At 41.0% G+C, this 22299-nt stretch overlaps 1 protein-coding gene across 3 annotated transcripts in view; it reads right to left on the bottom strand.

The window, feature by feature from the left end:
- Window positions 1-22299, bottom strand: part of GCFC2 (GC-rich sequence DNA-binding factor 2) — a 53041-nt gene that overhangs the window by 18270 nt on the left and 12472 nt on the right. For 2 of the 3 annotated variants that reach the window (XM_054023998.1, XM_054024000.1), the window contains exons 5-9: window positions 9194-9282; window positions 6794-6909; window positions 4176-4362; window positions 1964-2087; window positions 1168-1249 (exon numbers count right to left, since the gene is read on the bottom strand). In XM_054023998.1, coding sequence (XP_053879973.1) covers window positions 1168-1249; window positions 1964-2087; window positions 4176-4362; window positions 6794-6909; window positions 9194-9282 — 598 coding nt within the window. The remainder of the gene's footprint in view (window positions 1-1167; window positions 1250-1963; window positions 2088-4175; window positions 4363-6793; window positions 6910-9193; window positions 9283-22299) is intronic. The other variant, XM_054024001.1, reaches the window with a different exon arrangement.

Genomic DNA, 22299 nt, shown 5'->3' with positions numbered 1-22299 from the left:
ATTAGTTTCTACCCCCATTTCAGTCCCAGCTTTCCCGACATCTCCCACCCCACCTTCAATATTGAACTTCAGGTTCAGTTCTCTCTGTGCTGGACCATGATACAGTATTTCTTTTAATTGAGGGCTCTGGTGCATAATGAGGTCTGGCACCATAAATTGCAGAGCCCATAAGACCTAGAATTGGAGCACCCAAGACTTCATTGTGCAACAGACCACGTAAAAATTCAGAGATGTAGCTGAGTTCCAATTTAACTATAAACATAGAAAGGGGTCACATGAGGCTGCAGATTCCAGAACCCATATATCTGCTTCTGGAAAATGCTCAGTTGTTTACATGAAAATAAATCTTTTACATCAATGTAATACTTTTGCTTCTCACTTAACTGTTCTAAATATTTAGTACAGTAAGAAGCCTAATTTAGGTATTTTTCATCTATTTTAATTCCAAAGACAATGCCTCTTCAATGTGCACTAGACTCAATTCATTACCTTATTTTATTGCACTTCAGTATAAAACAAGTTTCTTTTGCTCATTTTACATGCTTTCAAATACTTGCTAATAATTTATTGTTTTTTAAACAGAAAGGTCTTCTACAATGATAGTAGTCTAGGATCTAACATTAGATCAAGAAAATTTCTTATGAGCTGAGGGGAAAAGCTACTGATTGAATGAGATGATTTAACAGGTCATTTTCATCTCCAGTTTGTGTGATTCTATGATAAGTGAAAAAATTTCACCTATTGGTATCATGGTGCTTTTTGACAGCATTTTGGTTGCCCACACAATGATCTAAAGTTTGTTTCTATACAAGTTCATAACACTGTAGCTTTTCCCATCATCTCACAAGAAATTTTCTTAATACCAATGCATCAGGTTCTCTGGGGAGAACAAAACCATTGATGCTCAGATCCCAAGCAACATGACAGTGAAGATCATTAAGAAGTAACGTGAAAGTGTACTCCAAATAGTCCCATTCTAAGTTTTGGAAGGCAAATTAGTTAGTATTCCTTTTGGTAATAAATTAGACAGAATCCAAGAAAAATGTTAAATAAAAGCTTCCCGGTTAGAAACCCTGCATATTTACATTCACCACTGCATGAAAAATAGAAAGTTACTCTAACAATATGTGATCATCAAAGTTATATGAATTTATGTTTTATAATTACCTTCGAGCCTCACACTCTTCCAGGAGCTGCTTTGTTTTTTCATCATCTTCCAAGCTGTCATCAGTTGACTTGCCATTCTTTCCTATGAATAGAAATAGTTGTATAACAACATCCACTGGTTTGAAATTTCCATTTTCTTGAATACAAAATATTTTTGTCCATACTCATTTTTTCCCCTCTACAGTTTATTATTTTAGAAATGGCATGAAAACACTGTATCAGTAACCTCTGCAATGTTAAAGCAGAATAATATTACACCTGTATGGACTGTGTAACAATCGGATATGCCAGTTTCTTGATATAACACAATATGAGGTCAGAATGTGAGTGATGAAGTTACTGCTTTTTGGTATCTGTTGGAGATGGAAATGAATGTCTTATGGAACACACAGTGCTGAAGGTGACAATGAATGCTAGAGACTTCTCTCAGTTTGTAAGTCAAAACTGAAACTAGGCAACAATTTTATTCCAATTCAAGAAGTTATTCTAACCTTAAATATTATGAATAATTACTATCTGGTTTGGAACCTAGATCTAGTGATAAAGAACAGCACCAGACTAGTCCTGCACTAGTGCTGCCTTCTGTTGCTGTTGAGTGCTCACTGTGTCTGTGTCCACCAATATCAATTGTTCCTTCTCTGATCTCCTTTTAAGCTAGTAGAGAATAGCCTGATTGGGCTGGAAAGCATCTTACACTGCACACGCACGCACACACTCTTCCCTCCCCTCAACTTCTGTTGAGGAAGTGCAAAAGCTTCAGTTGCTGAAAAATTTATTTTTAAAAAGTCATACTAACTTGATAGCAGCTGAACATAAGCAGATTCATTTTTCAGATCCTCTTGCCTACGTTTCAAGAGAGCTATGGCTTGTTGTTGAAGTAGCATCTGCATAGCTGACTCCAGTTCATTAATATGAAGTAGCTGAAATATATTCAATAGATATTACATTTTCAGTGAACTGCTAGAATTACAAAAGAAAAGCTGAAAGCAAAAATGTGCAAAAGCCGAAGTAGTTTCCCCAATTATTTTTATACATATACATTATTTTTTCCAGTTTGAGTAATAAGTTCCTATTCCTTTTGATTAGACCTTTCAGGCTCAGTTCATGATAAGCTGAGAAGTACCAGCTATTGAGATGTGTGAAGGAATAAACAGAATACTTAGAATGGCAGGTAATGTGTTCAGTTTGCAAGTAAAAAGATGCTTTTTTCTAACTGCTGCCCTTACAAGCTCAATAGGGACTCTGGTAATCAAGCTGCTGTCTTCCATGCATTTCACACATCATTACCAGTAATAAAATTTCAATAGGACAAAATTTCACCTTCAGTTATACCAGTATTACACCTCACTGTCTTCAAATTAGGCTATCAGACTAACATCTTTGCAATCTCAATGCCTCCAGTAGGCTTACACGGGAGTAACTGCCTGGAACTTAGTAAGCAATTTTTGTTCATGATGAACAAGATGGAATAGATACCAAATTAATCTTAGCTATGTTGGGCTTTGCAGGGATAGAAGGAGTAAAAGCAGTAAAATCTTATTTTTGTCATTTAAGTAAACATGACGACTTAGAACATCCATCCACCAGGAACTAAGGTGAAGTAAGGTTCCATTAACACAGTCACTTTTCAGGGTAAAAATTATACAGAACATGGATACCCCTATTTGAATCATCCCTACTAGAGACCTTGAAATCCATTGGCTTTCACAAATCCATCCTAGCATGTTTAAAAAAGTGTGGCTCACCTGGTTCATTTCAGGTGAGCTTTACAGGCCCAAGTTACACTCTGAGCTAATTAAAAATCATCAGTAGTCTAAAGTAACTCAGCTGTTCCAGTACTAGGAAGATAGAGAATTATCCTCCGATCAAGAGAAATTAGAGAATTCTCTCATCCAAAAGGTTTCAGCAAAACTGTTGTTGAAGCTTTTAATTCACATGGCCTCACTTTCCTTTTACAGTTTACTTAATCATTTAAAATGAAGTTGTGAAATGGACAAATAATTTTTTTTTTTTTGGACATTTAAGATTTTGGACTGAATACCATGCTCATTTTAATGAGCAACCAGCAGTTATTCTCCCTCTTTCTGATATTTAAATAGAGGTTTCAAAGGTAGCGTCTAAGCTCTAAATACAGTAATGCAGACCACATAGCCGTATCCACCCAGGACACAATGGCAGTGTATTCTTTGCCTCACCCAGATTGTAAGAAGCTTTGCTTGCCATCCCGCTCCTTTTAAATGCACATGGTGGTTATGATGGGAAGGCTACAGCAAATAGGTGTGCTTCAGCTAGTTAGATATAGCATAGACAGGTGGTGTAAAAGAATTCCCCCCCAGTTCTGCTAATCCATCTCAATCTAAACTTGAAACCCCCACCCCTCCATTCTATAATATTGAGTACATTCCTATGGAAGTTTTAAGATGCACACATCTGAGGATTTAGGTGAGACCTTCAACTTAATTTTCAATTTTTACCTAAAACGGCATAATTTATAACTCTAACGTGTGTGTCCACATATCCTTATTCTAGTCCAATATTTTTATTTTGAAAAAATCTGGTTGTTGGCAGAGCAATACAAGATCTAAAATTATACTCAAGCCATCTGTCAAATACCAAAGCTGCCCAATATAGTGATGACACAGGAAGAGAATATTTAAAAGGGTGTTTTTTTTTTAAAAAAAGTAGTTTTAGGATATTATGTTAACAGTAAATTCCCTCTGACAATATTTGGATTTTACAATCACCACCTTAGTTTTACTATTCCCCCCACAAAGAAGACAAATTGAAAATAAGAATATTAAGTATTTTCTTTAGTCTCGTTAAACAATCTTAAGCATTACATAAAAGATAGCCTTCTGACAGAATTGCTTTTAAATTTATGATGTCCCTTTAATATTGTTTCCCCATACTTGGTGGAAACAAAATGTTAACTTCTAGAGGAAGGTGACTATTCTATTGGCTGAATATCACAAACCTCATCTCATCCCGTTAAAAAAAAAAGTTGGTACCTTTTCATTCAAACAGTCTATAAGGCTTTCCATGTAAGTTTTCATAGACCTGTAGAATTTGTAATTCAGAGCTGCATCTGAAGACCTTTCTAACTCCTGGATGGTACTCTTTGAGCTTTCAATGTCCTGTGTATATTTTTCGTGCTCCCTCTGGTGAGCACGATGAAGGTCCTGTAATGATGTTATTCTGAAAAAACCCAAACATTTGTAAACAACTTAACAAAAACTGCTTGCAAACAAGTTAAGCCACCGTAAGTTTTTTTCAATCATTTTGTCATATTGCCTCTGTATAAATCCATGGTATGCCCACATCTTGAATACTGCGTGCAGATGTGGTCGCCCCATCTCAAAAAAGATATATTGGAATTAGAAAAGGTTCAGAAAAGGGCAACAAAAATTATTAGGGGTATGGAATGGCTGCCATATGAGGAGAGATTAATAAGACTGGGACTTTTCAGCTTGGAAAAGAGACAACTAAGTGGAGACATGATTGAGGTCTATAAAATCATGACTGGTGTGGAGAAAGTACACCTCTACCTCGATAGAACGTGACCCGATATAACACAAATTCAGATATAACGCGGTAAAGCAGTGCTCCAGGGGGGCGGGGCTGCGCACTCCGGTGGATCAAAGCAAGTTCAATATAACGCAGTTTCACCTATAACACAGTAAGACTTTTGGCTCCCAAGGACAGCGTTATATATCGAGGTAGAAGTGTATATAAGGAAGTGCTATTTACTCCTTCTCATAACACAAGAACTAAGGGTCACCAAATGAAATTAAAAGGCAGCAGGTTTAAAAGAAACAAAAGGAAGTATTTCTTCACACAATGCACAGTCAACCTGTGGAACTCTTTGCCAGAGAATGTTGTGAAGGCCAACACTATAACAGGGTTCAAAAAAGAACTAGATAAATTCATGGAAGATAGGTCCATCAATGACTATTAACCAGAATGGGCAGGGATGGTGTCCCTAGCCTCTGTTTGCCAGAAACTGGGAATGGGCGATGGGATGGACCACTTGATGATTACCTGTTCTGTTCATTCCCTCTGGGGCACCTGGCATTGGCCACTGTCAGAAGACAGGATACTGGGCTAGATGAACCTTTGGTCTGACACAGTATGGACATTCTTATGTTCGTAAGTCTGATTTCACTGAGGGAAAATGTTCATCTGAGTGACTGCTCTATGAGCAGTTCAGTAGAACTCTAGAATATTCTCTTCCTGTGTCATCACTATATTGGGCATTGGCCACTGTCAGAAGACAGGATACTGGGCTAGATGGATCTTTGGTCTGACCCAGTATGGCCGCTCCTATGTTCTTATGCAGCAAGCCTAGTTCTAGGTTAGTAATAATAGTACTTACTTCCATTACCCCCACTCAATTTAAAAAAGTCTACTAAGAATTAGTCATGCCAGCATTTCCCCATGTGTGGGGTGTGGACTGGCCTTTCCACTCTTCTCCAATCTCAGCTTTCATTTACATGGGTGGTAGATTAGATGCTAATGATGTTACTTCAACATCAACACTGTTGACTATTTCACTGTTCATCTGGTCATGTAAGAAAGGAGAGGCCTGATATCCTAAAAACTGCACAATCCACTCTGAGTGCCTGCCCATTTTGGACAGACTTTTAGCACTGCAAGGCAGGATTGAATGTGGGCTGCAGTTTGTCTCATTTTCTTGAAGTGGGATTCAGCTTCCAACTTTGAAAAACTAAGTAATAAGTCAAAAAATGAGTCATTATGATTGACTAGCTGGTCAAATCGAACTAAAGGAAAACACAGTACAATCACAATTCAAAAAATCATGTTCAATTCAGCCTTCTGCAATTATGCATATTTTAAACAACACATTATGGTCAAATTAAATTATTTTCTTATCTCTGCTGGCTTGCAAGTAGGTGACCTAATTTTTTATGTTCCTAATATCCTCATTCTCTTTTCTGAATTTGATTCTATATTCAAGTGAACCCAGAATTTAACTAATCTTCTCCAGAAAAGTAGGCAAAAAAATGTTAACTGCTGCAAAATTCTTTAAGCCAATTTAGCCCTAATTCTTAAAGCTGATGTCAGTAGGGCTCTGCATGGGTCTCTTGGTGCCTAACTCTCCACAGGACAAGGACCTAAAATCAGTGTTAAGACTTCAGCTTTGTGCTGTTTGCTTAATCTCCCACGACTGCATTGCCACCAGTTTTAGCAACAGTGGGGGTGCTAGCAGAGAAGAGCGGAAAGCATTTTAATCAACATCTCATCAAGCCCTTCTCACAGCATGTTCACATGGCTTTGGGGTGAAAACACAATTGATTAGTCTACATTAGTACTCCATCCCACGGCTCTGCACTAGTGGTAAAACAATGGAAGATATTTTAACAAAAAGCTCCACATAGACATTGCCACAATGTTTACTACCAAGCAAAACAAAAATCTTAGTCCTATTCCGGATAAAGCAGCAAGTACATTACACATAAAACAATAATGCTATGATCCTCTAGTATGTGGAAGAAAGAGTCAAACAGTAGTGACAGAATGAGATACACTGGTTCATAAAAGACATTAACAAAGCACTGTATGTAACATAGCATGCTCAAAACTTATGTTTCACACTAGCAACACTTACCTTGTATTCAGACGCTTCTTTACAATTTCCAGGTTCACAGGTGGCAGTGAAACAGAGGGATCAAACCTTATTTTCATGGGCTGAGATTTATGTAGAGAAGTGTCTACATTAATTCCCTGTGAGAATTAGCATTGTTAATTTTTATGAACTTGTTTTCCTCTGGAACTGTAAGTTTAGCAGGCCCAGTGATTAGAATATATAGCAAGTTGTTGTTACTAGGTACATAATGTAATACAAATTTCTAAAAAATTTGATGTTTCCTGTGCAAAATGTATACACAGGTAAAGCTGATTATCCAGACATTTCTTTATTTTGAGTTACACGTTTTTCCTCTCCCTTCATGAACTGATAAATCCCTACAATTTCCAGGATTATACAGAACATTTCCATCCTGAAAACTGAGATCTGGTAGGTAATTTTTTTAATGTGTTTTAATCCCATCTTTACAGCCAACAGTAAATATACTCTCATTTTTCCTTTATATTTTGTTTTAGAACCACATTGTTATATGCAAGATTTCTAGGAATAATTCATGATCTCCTCATGAGGCTTAAACAGTTAATAATATTGAAGGGCTACAGTATATAAGCATTAAGCAACAGACTGCAAATATAATAATTTATTTTTACCCTACAGTAAATGCCTAAGTAAACTCTAAATTTTGACAATAGGTGAATATATGACAGGTTCCACAATTTGAAAGTGTAAATTGCAAGTAACTGTGACAAAAGAAGGATTTCAGCCAATCACAGCTTAGAAAAGATGTTCTGCATTCTAGGTCAGCTTCAGTTTCCAAGTTGATTTAAGGTCTAGTCCAGAGGTGGGCAAACTATGGCACGCGGGCCACATCCGGCCCGCTGGACTGTCCTGCCCAGCCCCTGAGCTCCCAGCCGGGGAGGCTAGCCCCTTTCCCCCTCCCCCGCTGTACCCCCTCACCCGCAGCCTCCCGAGGGGGTGGTCAGGGGACAAGGAGCAGGGGGGGTTGGATGGGTTGGGAGTTCTGAGGGGGGCAGTCAGGGGACGGGAAGTGGGAGGGGGAGAGGGTCAGGCTGTTTGGGGAGGCACAGCCTTCCCTACCCGGCCCTCCATACAGTTTCTCAAAGCCGATGTCGCCCTCGGGCCAAAAAGTTTGCCCACCCCTGGTATAGTCAATGTAGACAGTATCACACTAATCTAGTCTTGAAGTGACAAAGTCATGCATAATGGCAACCAAGTCTACACCTGAAAGAAATGGTTGCAATTTCCTGGCCAGACAGAGGAAAAAATGCCTTCCCAGAAACAACTGCCATACAATGGTCTAATAGGAGCTGGGTATCCAATAATACCAGATTGTAAACATATAGTGGGAAGATAAACCCAGCATCCCTTCAATTATATCCAGATTGAGCTTTAGACAGCCAGTTTGTTTTACCTGCCACAATCTCACCTAGACTAGCTAAAGGAGCACCTATTTGGTCATCAGCACATTGAAAGTGCCATAGTTCATATTCTCTTACAAAGCCTCCCAAATGCCCATGTCCACATTGAACAGAAAGGGAAACAAGATGGAACCCTGTTGAACGCCACAGGAAAGTGCCCCTAGAAAGGTTAAATAACCAATCTAGTACTGGGGGGAAGAGGGGGGGGAAGTATTATGACAGTGTTTCTTCCCCCATTTAACATTTCTTCCCTTGTTGACAGTTTATTAGTGTAGCTTTTAGAGGATGGCATTTTAACGTTTTGGTTTGTGAGTACTTTTGTTTTTAAAATCCTGCACATCACAGTTGATACTTTAGCTCAGAGTTTCATTCTCAGACTTTTAGCTGACACAGATTCTTTGTCTTTCCAAAAGTAATACACCTTTCCTTTGAGGCTAATGACAATGCTGTTCCTCTGATCAGCTAGCAATGAGAAATTGCTGATCTGCATTACCACACTCTTCGCCTAGTTCTATTCTCCTGCCACCCAATGAATTAGCAGAGGGATCGGCAACCTTTGGCATGCGTCCTGTCAGGGAAATCCGCTGGCGGGCCGGGACAGTTTGTTTACCTGCAGCGTCCACAGGTTCGGCCGATCGCAGCTCCCACTGGCCGCGGTTCGCTGTTCCAGGCCAATGGGGGCTGCGGGAAGCAGCAGCCAGCACATCCCTCAGCCCACACCGCTTCCCGCAGCCCCCATTGGCCTGGAACGAAAAACCGCGGCCAGCGGGAACTGCAATCGGCCGAACCTGCGGACGCTGCAGGTAAACAAACCGTCCCGGCCCGCCAGCGGATTTCCCTGACGGGTCGCATGCCAAAGGATACAGATCCCTGAATTAGCATGTCCAATGACCAAGGAAGAAGGAGCTCTAATATGGCTCCTAAAACAAACAATCTTGCATAGCAGCAAAAAGCAACAACAGTGAAAGAAAAAGCACATCACCTGTGGGAGTCTGACTGCTTTCTTTAGTTGCTGTTCTTCCCACATGTTTTGTATTTCATCATCTTCACTTGCTCCATCACTCTTGGGTACTGGAAGTAAAAGTAAGAGTAATTATATGACCAATAGTAGTTTTTCTCTCCATCTATCCTTTCTGAACTCCCACCACCATCCCCAAAAATATTTGCTGCTGTTCCTACAAGTATTACTGGGAAAATGGGACAGGCAGAAAGAACAGCACAGGTGGGATTCTCAAAGTGGGATTTAAAAGCCGCAGCAGGAATAGACCATTACTGAAAATTAAGTCCCTGAGAATATAGTTTCTCAGTTAACTGTTGCTGCAGAGCCAGGGCAAGCATAAAATACTGTGCCCTACAAACACATTGGGATATTTTATTTTACAAATCAAACTGTATATAATCCATACTAAATATATGTAAATACAGATTGTTATTGTTCTATTAGGGCTGTAAAGCGATTAAAAAAATTAATCACGATTAATCACGCTGTTATACAATAGAATACAAATTAAATTTTATTAAATATTTTGGATGTTTTTCTACATTTTCAAATATATTGATTTCAATTACAACACAGAATACAAAGTGTACAGTGCTCACTTTATATTTATTTTTTATTACAAATATTTGCACTGTAAAACACAAAATAAATACTATTTCAATTCACCTAATACAACTACTGTAGTGCAATTTTTTTATCATGAAAGTTGAACTTACAATGTAGATTTATGTACAAAAAATAACATTAAAAAATAAAACAATGTAAAACTTTAGAGCCTACAGGTCCATTCAGTCCTACTTCTTGTTCAGCCAATTGCTCAGACAAACAAAAACAACGAGGAGTCCTTGTGGCACCTTAGAGACTAACAAAGTTATTTGGGCATAAGCTTTTGTTGGCTAAAACCCACTTCATCAGATGCATGGAGTGAAAAATACAGTAAGCAGTATATATATATACATACACACACACACACACACACACACATCACGTGAAAAGATGGGAGTTGCCTTACCAAGTGGGGGGGTCAGTGCTAACGAGGCCAATTCAATTAAGGTGGAAGTGGCCTATTTTCAACAGTTGACAAGAAGGGGTGAATATCAAGGGAGGGGAAATTACTTTTGTAGTGCTAATGAGGCCAATGCAATCAAGGTGGACGTCGGCCATTTTCAACAGTCGACAAGAAGATGTGAGTATCAGCAGAGGGAAAATTATTTTTTGTAGTGACCTACTCCATCTTTATTCAGGCCTAATTTGATGGTGTCCAGTTTGTAAATTAATTCCAGTTCTGCAGTTTCTTGCTGAAGTCTGGTTTTGAAATTTTTTTTGTTGAAGAATAAATTTGTTAATCTCTAAGGTGCCACAAGGACTCCACATTGTTTTTGCTGATACAGACTAACATGGCTACCACTCTGAAATCAGACAAATTTGTTTACATTTGCAGGAAATAATGCTGCCCGCTTCTTGTTTACAATAACACCTGAAAGTGAGAACCTGGCACTGTTGTAGTCGGCGTTGCAAGATATTTACATGCCAGATGTGCTAGATATTCATATGTCCCTTCACGCATCCATGCTGATGACGCTCTTTAAGTGGCCTTGTAGGCTCTAATTGTTTTACATTGTTTTGTTTTTAAGTGCAGTTATGAAACAAAACAAAATCTACATTTGTAAGTTGCGCTTTCACGATAAAGAGATTGCACTATGGTACTTGTACGAAAAATACTATTTCTTTCGTTTATAATTTTTACAGCGCAAATATTTATAATAAAAATAATATAAAGTGAGCACTATACACTTTGTATTCTGTGTTGTAATTGAAATCAATATATCTGAAAATGTAGAACATCCAAAATATTTAATTCAATTTAATTGGTATTCTATTGTTTAACAGTGTGATTAAAACTGCAATTAATCGCAATAATTTTTTTAATCACAATTAATTTTTTTGAGTTAATCGCGCCAGTTAACTGCGACTAATTAACAGCCCTCAAAAGAAAGTATCGAAGTGGCAACTTCATACACAAGAATTCCTTGTCAGTTTTCTAAATCATATGAGCTAATTAATCTTAGTGACAAAAAGCATTTATTTTACTATCTATTTCTTTTGCACAGTTCTGGGACAGTGAGCTGGAATCTATTCTAGCTTACTCATCAACAACACTATTAACTAAGTTCTCATCTTATAAACCTCACTTGAATAAGGAGTGCAGGATTGGGCTCTATGTTCTAACGGCAGAATCGAGAGCCAGAAAGAATAGAGCTCAACTTTCTGATCCCAGGTTGAATTTGCAATGCTGGCAGTTAGAAAAAAACATCCTTTCACTGGTTAACCAAACAGAATGGATATGAACATTATTGAAAGTCAATGTAATGGCTACACCTTAGACCCCTTTAATCCTTCTCGAGTTACTTCTGGTGGAATTCTGCCCCACTGCATAAGCCCAGAATTAGGTCCCCCGCAGATTACACACACCCCCTGCAGAATAACTGATTTTGACAGGGCGGCGAAGGGAAGTTGCAATTACACCTTTCGCCCACCAGGGGCTTGTGTGGCACCCAAAGAGAGGGCAGCTGGCTCACAGGTAGGAGCAGCCAGCCACAGAGAGGGAGGGGGCAGAGGCGGCCTTCCTCACAGCACCCTACCAGTGGGGCCAGGTGAGAAGGCATGGGATATGGGTGGGAGGGAACAGAGTGGGGCACATGGTGCTGCTGGGCGGGATCACACAGACTGTGATTCAGAAGGGCTAGTTGGGGGACAGGCTGGGGGGCACAGGAGCTAGTGGGGTGACAACATGGAGACAGTGGCTGAATGGAAGTGGGGGTGCAGGGACACATGGAGAAAGGGGCAGCTATGCCTGGCTGAGTGAGGTAACAGGGGAGTGGGAGTGCAGGGACATACGTGGACAGTGGCAGATGTACTGGACTGAATGGGAGAGACTAGGGATCAGCCAGGGTCTGCATGGGGGAGACTTCCCAACTCCCTAACAATCCCTCCCCCCGCAAAATAAATCTGTTCCATGCTTCTCCCACCACACCCAACAACACTCCAGGTTCACTCCCAGGCTCCTTCTCAGCAATTACTTCCCTCTCCCTCAGCTCCGCCGTTATCCTTGGTGCCCCCCCCAAGCCTTCGCACTGCTTCTCAGGGGTGCAGGAAATACATTTCTGGATTGTAGTTTAAATGAATTATTACTCAAAGTTCTGTATTAATATACCTAGTAAGGAATCTATTTGTCAAAAAATATTTCCTGAATTTTTGTTGTTGTCTGTATTGTTACAGACATACTTGCTGACAGGTATTTTGAAATAAATTACCAAAATACTTGTAACTGGCATGATTATACTCTTATTTTGACAAATAAAATATATAGAATTTAAAAATATTGTTAATATCAAAATGGATAACTTGAGGGGCATGTTTTTGTAAAAAACCACCACACTACACAACTTCCTTATTCTTCAGTCAACAAACATGGCACTCCCATTCTGGCATTTTCAGATTGTCACTCTTTCAGGTATAACCACGCTTTTAAGAAGTTCACATTTTGGTCTTAAACTACTTGACTGACTCCTTCAAAAGCATGGATTCCCAAAAAGCAGGTCACATTTAAGAAATGTGATCTTTTGAGGGTTGAAAAAGAGCTGAAGAGAAAGGAAGAGGAGCCATGGACATAATTTACCTGAAGTAACAAAAATGTGACAGTATAGCATAAAAACTAATCTACATGGTCATTACCATGGTCCAAGCAATCTACATTATTTAAATAATGTAATTAGCTTGACTATATAATAAAGCTAATGGTACCTGTAGACAAAAAAGGTTTAAGCTGGAAAGAAGTCACTAGGAAAAGTCCTCTGAGCAGCATTGACAATGATTTTGTTTACTTTAAAAAGTTTTAATAACCAAGAAGGAATAAAATGTAAAACATTAAAGTATTAAACTGGGATAGAGAAGGGAGGCAAATTAATCGAAAGGAGAAAGACAACAGGGCATAAAATCATTTGATCAGGCTATGATAATGGTCAGAAAAATTTATTCAGCAGATAATGTAAAACAACAATGTTCTTGATAACCACACATTCACTACAAGAGTGCAACATTCATCTTGTAAATTGTTTAATGTATCTGGGGGACTGCAGTATACATCAGAGCAGGGCACAGTGACTAGAACAGTAAAATCTTTGATGTAAATTATCTGACTCATAATGGTGTTCTGTGGATTAGTCAACATTTATAAAGTGCTATAAAAAAACATATTACTCTGAAACTCTTAGCAGTCAAGTAACAAAACACCATTCTTGAATGCATTAAAAGTCATACTGAATAAAAATCTGAGCCAGTTATTGTGGTAGCATATATTGGACTACCTACCTACCTCCACACCACTTTGTTATTCCACCACAAGGTATTTTCCTTGTTAATCATTGCATCCACACAGCTCTGCTGAGTGGTTAACTCAAGTGCATTCTGGGCACATATCCCATGATGCAATGTTCCATCACTCAGCCCTAAACTCAGATTATTCCCATGGTGCCTGTGGTATGCCTACCAGAAACTATAAGAAGGCTGGATCTCAAGGTCAAATGAACAGACTTCCATGCTTCTCCTCCTGTCATCCATTAATTTTGCCAGCACCATTGTCGAGGTAGTATGGACGACAGGCTGCTGAGCAATGTGATCATGACAGTCGTTTATACAAATAGGATGATGCAAATACATTTTCAATCATGGAGACAGACAGATTTGGCTCTGTGGTCTCATAGGGCTTTTGATGCTGCAGTAATACAGCTAATGGAAGAGGAGCAGGAAAATGAAATCAAGCAGTTACTTCTGCAGGGCATTTATCTGGAGCAACTTTATTCAATGGACCAATGCTTTTGGGTTTGGCCAACTAGCAGTGACCGGGGGAAGTAATGCAGAGCAGGATACCAGCAATGGTAGCAGATCTTCAGGATAACAAAGGCCATTTTCCTAGAGGATCTGTACAGTGCTCACCCCACAGCTGCAGCAGAACACCAACATGAGAATTCCCCTCAACATGGAGAAGCATGTTGCCATCACCCTCTGGAAGTTCATCGCCCCTGGTTACTATCAGTCAGTAATTAATTTGTTTGGTGTTGGTAGCTCAACTGTTGAGGTTGTTGTCATGGATGCTATGAGGAGGGTGTTGCCATACCATGTCAGAGTGTGGCAACGCACAGGTCCTTTATGGCTTTTGTCATAACTATAAAGGGAAGGGTAACAGCCCTCCTGTGTACAATACTATAAAATCCCTCCTGGCCAGAGACTCCAAAATCCTTTTACCTGTAAAGGGTTAAGAAGCTCAGGTAACCTGGCTGACACCTGACCCAAAGGACCAATAAGGGGACAAGATACTTTCAAATCTGGGGGGGGGGGGGGGGGCTTTTGTTTGTGCTCTTTGTTTTGGGGGTTGTTCGCTCTTAGGACTAAGAGGGACCAGACATCAATCCATGCTCTCCAAATCTTTCTGAAGAAGTCTCTCATATTTCAAACTTGTAAGTAACAGCCAGGCAAGGCGTGTTAGGTTTATCTTTGTTTTCTCAACTTGTAAATGTTCCTTTTGCTAGAGTGTTTACCTCTGTTTGCTGTAACTTTGAACCTAAGGCTAGAGGGGGTTCTCTGGGCTCTTTAAGTTTGATTACCCTGTAAAGTTAATTTTCCATCCTGATTTTACAGAGATGATTTTTACCTTTCTTTCTTTAATGAAAAGCCTTATTTTTAAGAACCTGATTTATTTTTCCTTGTTTCAAGAACCAAGGGGATTGAGCTGGACTCACCAGGAATTGGTAAAGGAGCGGGGGATGATTAATTCCTCCTTGTTTTAAGATCCGAGGGGGTTTGGATCAGTGTTCACCAGGGAATTGGTGGAGAGTCTCTCAAGGCTACCCGGGGAAGGGAGTTAGCACATTGGGAGTGGTGGCAGCAAAAGTAGATCTAAGCTGATAGAGAAGCTTAGAGGTTTTCATGCAGGTCCATACATCTATAGCCTAAAGTTCAGAGTGGGGAAGGAACCTTGACAGCTTTGCAAAGATGAAGTTCCCAAAATGAAGCGGGGCTATTCATGGGACAGATTTCCTTATTTTTTTTTTTCCCTCTCTCTCTCACACCCCCCTTTCCCCCAAGTCAAAGACTTGATCAAGAGAAAAGGGTCTCTCTGTGGTACTGCATGACCTTGACAATCACTGTGGAAGATTCACTAATTATTAACATGGGGGTGGTGTGGAAAAGTCCATGATGTCAGGATACACCTCTACCCCGATATAATGTGACCCAATATAACATGGATTCGCATACAATGCGGGTAGAGTTGTAATAGGTTAGTCCCCTGTGAGCTGTAATTTTAGTCACAGCTAGAGCCCTGCCGCCGCTACCCCAGGGCTCTGGCAGCAGGGCTCAGGCGGCGCTTTAAAGGGCCCGGGGCTCCGGCTGCTGCAGGGAGCCCCGGGACCTTTAAATCGCCGCCGCAGCCCTGCAGCCGCTACTCCGACATAACGTGGTTCCACCTATAAGGCGGTAAGATTTTCTGGCTCCCGGGGACCGCGTTATAGCGGGGTAGAGGTGTACTTCCTATCAGTCACTGCAATACCTAGACCAGGGATCGGCAACCTTTGCCTGGCAGCCCGCCAGGGTAAGCCCCCTGGCGGACTGGGCCGGTTTGTTTACCTACTGCGTCCGCAGGTTTGGCCACTCACAGCTCCCACTGGCCGCGGTTTGCTGCTTCAGGCCAATGGGGGCTGTGGGAAGCGGCGGCCAGCACATCCCTCGGTCCACACAGCTTCCCACAGCCACCATCGGCCTGGAGCGGCGAACCGTGGCCAGTGGGAGCTGCAATTGGCCCAACCTGCGGCTGCTGCAGGTAAACAAACTGGTCCAGCCCACCAGGGAGCTTACCCTGGTGGGCCGCATGCCAAAGGTTGCCAATCCCTGACCTAGACATTGCTACAGTATTGCTGTATAGTTTGGCTCTGAGCATACTCATTTAAGTACCCTGTTTTGTCACATGCACATTGCAGACACAAAGCTGATGGTACTTCTGGGTACTGTCTACTAGTCCTGCTGAAGCCAGTTGTGAAATCACTGAGAATAGCCCTCTTCTCCCCTGACCCACAGGCCAGCTCCTCTAGGGCAGCAACAGCACATGGACTGACACTAGCTCTGACGTCCCCCCACGCTGAACCTTATCTGCACTGGCTTGCCCACTTCCCAGCTCCCAAATGATAAGTTTCACACTGAGGCCACATCTACACTAGGGGCACTTTGCCAGTGTAGGAAGACTTAGATGTTATTTACCCACAAATTAGACCCAGCTCTAGGGGTGGAAACTCTGCTTGCCCCCGTATAACGGGTATCCACTGTTGGGGCTTTTCCCGGCACAGCTACGCGACGGGAAGTCAGTCGTGTAGACATAGCCCGAGAGGAGCTGCTAAGGACAAGACAGGCCCCACCTGGAAGGAAGCCAGGGGCAGGTGAATGTCACCAGGGAGAGGCCCAGTATCCGGCACTCGGGGTGGGTGCGGGGCTGTGCCCCAAGCGGGGCACTGAATAGCCTCCCGCTCCTGCCGTGCGGAGAGCGCGGGGAGGGAACCGCCTCGCTCGGCCACAGCCCAGGGCCCCCCCGATTTCTCTGCCAGGCCCCCGTGCACCCCAGATACATCCTCCCCCCGGCCGGGAGCCAGAACAGCCCCATGCATGGTGGGACACAGATCCGAGCCGGCACACCTGGTGGAGGGGGACCACCCCTCTTCCCAGTGCCCTGCCACCCCTCCTCGAGCCCCCTTGCTCCCACAGGACCCCAGAGCCAGGGAGGTGGGGCTGAGGGCCCGGCCGGAGCCACTCACCGCCCCACCCCAGCAAACACCGGCTCCACCAAGCTGACCTTGCCCGCTTACGCCACTCCTGTCCCTGTAGTATCTGAACAGCCGCTCAGGTACTAGATGTTCAAAGGCCAGGGATAGGTCCCTCCACCTTCTACTGAAATAGATGGAATTGGGGGTGGGACACTATGGGAAGCTAGTGATTTTGCTAACTAGGTGGAGGTCCATTTTTCTTAAATGGACACTAATGTGCAGAAAGGAAGAATTCCCGGTACTGGCAACCCCACATGTTCAAAAAATCATGTCAGGCTCACAAAAAAATCGTAAGATTTTTTTTAAATATAACCTTATGCCTTAAAAGCCAAATAGATTTGGTGTTCTTTTAATTTGCCTTCTGCTTTTTGAGCCTCTAGGATGTACTGGGATCACATTTTGAAGCTTTCTCCACCGTGATGAGGGTTAGATATTTATTTTTTTATTTAAGAAGGAAGGTTGAAATCATCACATATCCTACTTGACTCTAGGAGCTGTGGCTTTAAGGAAAAACAACTATTGAGACTTATGACAAAATCATGAGAGATAGCAACAGTAAGAGCCTTTTATCTATAACCTCTATTATCCTGTGTTCATTACTAGGTGTTAGGAGTATTAGCACTTCTTAATATCCTGTTTTCAGGCTTCCATCAAGGAACCTGATAAATGCTGAGTGGGGCTGATTCCAACCTATAGACAGCCGTAGTGCATACAAGTATTTTACACACTGCATGTATGCTGCTGGTCTGCTATCATTTGCACATTTGATTATTTATGTAGCAGTAGCAGCCAATGGTGCAAATCCACATTAGGGCCCCTTTGTGCTGACAAACAATTAGGATAACATGTTTCCCATTCAGACGAGTTTACAATCTAAAAAGACAAAATAGATGAAGGGTGGCCAGAGGGTACAACATTCAAGCAAACCAATTGGCATCATTTGCTATTTCCATTTTGTTTTTAAATTTCTTGTTTATTTTACATTTAGGGTAATTAATTTTATTCCTTTTCCTGGTGCTAGAAAATCCTGCCAACTGGGCTTTAATAAGCAGAATAACTACTGTTCTGCACAACTTCCCATTTAATCAACCAACTAGAGAATTTGCCCTGTAAGCAAATTCCATTGACTACCCACTATACACCTCAACTCAGTGTCTGTGATACCATCAATTAGTCGGTGTTCTCTCATTCTAGAACTATGAGTCCGATTATTCTTTCTTCTAGGGAAGCACTTAATACTGGTTTTTATTGATACTTACATAATTAATTTGTAGTAGCACTTAAAAGTGAAGCAGTTTCTCATGTGTCCCCACCCCTCTTTTGTACTTGGCCTGATGATCCTTTGATCTGCAAATTCGTAGTGGGAGGCCAATTCCCTCCCTCAACATTAATTAGAATGTGACTTTTAAAATAATTCTCTTACAAAAAAGGTTTTTTTTGGAATTGATTCTATGGGAAACTTAATCTCATCCTTCACTGAAATCTCCCTCACTAGTTTTAGTTTGATAGGTCTGGATCAGTTCAGTGCAGAGGCAACCTATGCAGTGGTAAAGGACTTCCTTGTCAGACCATCAGGAAATTATCTATCATTAATACATAAATTAAAAAGACATGCTAGAAAAGTAGGGGAAATGTGAATTACAGTCTCCATTGACTTTAGTTCTTACACTTGTCATATTGCCCTGATGTAGAGTCCCTAGAATATTCAAAAGTCTTAGATCAGTACGCATCCTTCTTAGTTCTGCCCAAAGTTTCTCTGTTAATAGCATCAAATACCATCTTTAGATCTATGAAAGCAGCATATACTGTGGTTGAGAGCACTAGACTTATAAATCATAAGATAAAACCCTTGTCAATTCTGGCTCTACCAGCCCTAAAGCCAGACTGCTCTATATGTAGTAAATTAGTGTCTAAAAATCCATATTTCAAGTTTAGATAGTAAAAATCTAGAATTAATTTTCTGTGCCACATCTACCAGACTCAGATCTCTATGAAGCAGGATTCTTTCTGTCCCCCCTTTTAAAAGTAGGAACTTCCAGCCAGATAGAATCCATCCAGTGTGATTAATGACAGTAAATAATTTAGCCATGAATGTGGTGTGACTGGTTTGGTCACAGAGACCCCCTTGGGACGGTCACCTGATGTACTGAAAAGACCTCTGAGCCCGTTTTCTTTGCCAGCTTGGGACTTCAGAACCCTGTTTTGTTGAGCCAGACACGCTAGCCTGCTGCAACACAGACCCAGGGTCTGAACCATGCCCCCAAAGCTGCAGACTAAACTGAAAACAGCTTAGCAAGTACTCCTGTCTTCAGCACCCAGCTCCCAATGGGATCCAAACCCCAAATAAATCCGTGATACTCTGTATAAAGCTTATAAAGGGTAAAATCATAAATTGCCCTCTATAACACTGTTAGAGAGATATGCACAGCTGTTTGCTCCCCCAGGTATTAATCAATTACTCTGGGTTAATAAACAAAAGTGATTTTATTAAGTATAAAAAGTAGGATTTAAGTGGTTTCAAGTAATAACAGACAGAACAAAGCAAGTTACCAAGCAAAATAAAACACACAAGTCTAAGCCTAATACATTAAGAAACTGAATACAGCTAAATCTCACCCTTAGAGATTGTGCAAGAAGCTTATTGAAATGACTAGACTTCTTCCTAGTCTGGGCCCAATCCTTTCCCCAGTACAGTCCTTGTTAGTTCCAGCTCAGGTGGTAACTAGGGGATTTCTCATGACTAGCAGCCCCCTTTGTTCTGTTCCACCCCCTTTTATATCTTTGGCACAAGGCGGGAATCCTTTGCCTCTCTGGGTTCCCACCCCTCCTTCTCAATGGAAAAGCACCAGGTTTAAGATGGATTCCAGTATCATGTGACATGTTCACATGTCCTGTGAGCCCCCTCCCATTCATCCAGGGTTGGCCCACACATATGCTCTGTTTACCTGCAAGCCTCCACTGCAATCTACAGTCAATTGTCCTAGTCAATGGGAGCCATCAAGATTCTAAAGCACCATCAATGGCCCACACTTTGCATAATTACAATAGGACCTCAGAGTTGTGCTTCATATTCCTAGTTTCAGATACAAGAATGATACATTCATACAAATAGGATGAACACACTCAGTAGATTATAAGCTTTGAAATGATACCTTACAAGAGACCTTTTGCATGAAGCATATTCCAGTTACATCATATTTACCCTTAAACATATTTCCATAAACATTATGGAGTGCAACGTCACATGTGGACCACCAAATCAAGATTCTTCCAAAAAAAAACTTCAGAAAGGAGAAATCCTCCTTTGGAGCTTTTTTCTGTTGTTGGGCTAAAGTGAATGCCTGAATTTTATTGTACATTTCTGGAGGACAGAGGGGTAAATCAAAGAGGATTCCTCATAACATCAAGTATAGTAGAATTAGATTAAAACAATTTGGTGCGGAGAATCAAAGCCTGGCCAAAATGTGCTACTGGACTCAGTCATTAATATGGTGATCCTCAGCTAGATCTACCAGAGCTCAAGGCCACCATCTTCCAAAACGTGGGAAAAAATTTAGGTTTAGCTGCTTCTTCAAAATCCTTCCACTAGGATCTAAAATATTCTTGTTCTTTATTATATCAAACCTTTATATCATCTTCTGGTGGCTACTAAATTAGGAAGCAAGTTAGAAGAGGGACTGCATCTTACCCTATTAGTGTTATGCGCTAATGCAGACTTTTCCTTCTTCAAACCAAGTGCGCTTATCTTTGAAAGCATTTTTGGGATAATTAAAACCAAAATCAATTTGTTTAGAGACTAGCGATTGTGAGGACTTTACCAGCAACTCTTATCATCATTCACAAATTTGAGAGGAGTTCTCGGAAGTAAATTTTTAAGAGCTGTAATAATTAAGAGTCTTCCAATCTCCTAGACAGTGTGTCACAAATGTCTGGGGTCCATTTTAGTTTTACAACCACGTTGTTCCAAACAGGTAATCAAGAAATCCTCACCCCTAAGAAATAAAATTCTCTTTAAAAAAACGGAGATTATCATTCATTAGAGAGAGAAATTGGTGGTCGCTATCTGTACGAGAAAGTATAGCAAAATCTCTTTAGAAGGGTCAATTAATTATGGGAATGATATAATCAATAATACCACCAGTTTATGAAACATAGGCAAAATGGCTCTCTCTAGCCCCTGCACTCCTTCCATTTACAGGTATCAGATTAAATTTAATAGATTAAAGCCTTTGGTTTTTGTCCAGAGATGTTAAACACTGGATCTCTAGAGTTTCAAGAGGGAAGTTCAAAAATCTCCTTAATGTTTTCTTCCCCGATACTGAGTTCATTGGAGAAACTATCTAAGCATTACTTTCCCAAAATAATTAGCCAAGCAATTGGGAACGAAAGGCCTACTATGAGTTTGCTTATCCAGGCACTCCCACAATAAAACAGGGAGGATATGGGGTGGAAAGTAGGCATTTAATACTAAAATTTGCAGATCAGGAATTCGTTTTAAACTATAGTCTGTCCTTTGATTCCCAAGGTAAAATCTGGGCTCTTAGGCATAAGGAAACCAAGGTGACAAGTTCTCCTGATGCACAACTCCTTTTTGATAATTGGCTTCCTTCTCGGAGAAAGGATTCAAAAACTATGATTTCAGACTCAGCTAACCAGGTTTCTTGTAAAATCAATAAGTTTTGAAAAGGTAAAGAATTCCATATCATTCATCTTATTTTATACCAGGATAAAGTACATAAATTGTTCTGGCAAAAGTTCTCCCTGGGTGGAGGGAAAGAAATCAGACAGACAGACAATCTAGGCTACTGGAATGAAGGAGGACATTTTTCCTCCCCAGACCACTACAGACATTAATGGAGTTGTGATTCCTCCTCTCATTCTAGGGGACCCTTCTTACCCTCTGCTTTTTTGGCTTACACTTGGAGAAGAGAAAGGAGTATTCCAAGTACCTACGGAATGCTAGTGAAGTGTACTTTTAGAAGGCTGAAGGGGGGTGGGGGAGAAGGAGGGTGATGCTTTATGAAAAAGCTGGATGTTTCTCCTCATTGTGTGCTAAATGCGTGCTGTATTTCACATAACATCTATGAGAGCAAGGGAGAGATCCTGGAGGATGGGTAGGAGCAGGAAGCGGAGAGACTTTCTGAACATTACAGACCGCGAGAGTGTGCCTCTACAAAATGCCCCAAGTGGTCAAGGAAATAGGGTCAGGATGCATTGTTC

The sequence above is a fragment of the Malaclemys terrapin genome, chromosome 3 (genome assembly GCF_027887155.1).
Source record: "Malaclemys terrapin pileata isolate rMalTer1 chromosome 3, rMalTer1.hap1, whole genome shotgun sequence".
NCBI classification, from domain to species: Eukaryota; Metazoa; Chordata; order Testudines; family Emydidae; genus Malaclemys; species Malaclemys terrapin.
The sequence above is the reverse complement of the archived record's forward strand: the minus strand, read 5'-3'. Positions and strand labels throughout refer to the sequence as shown.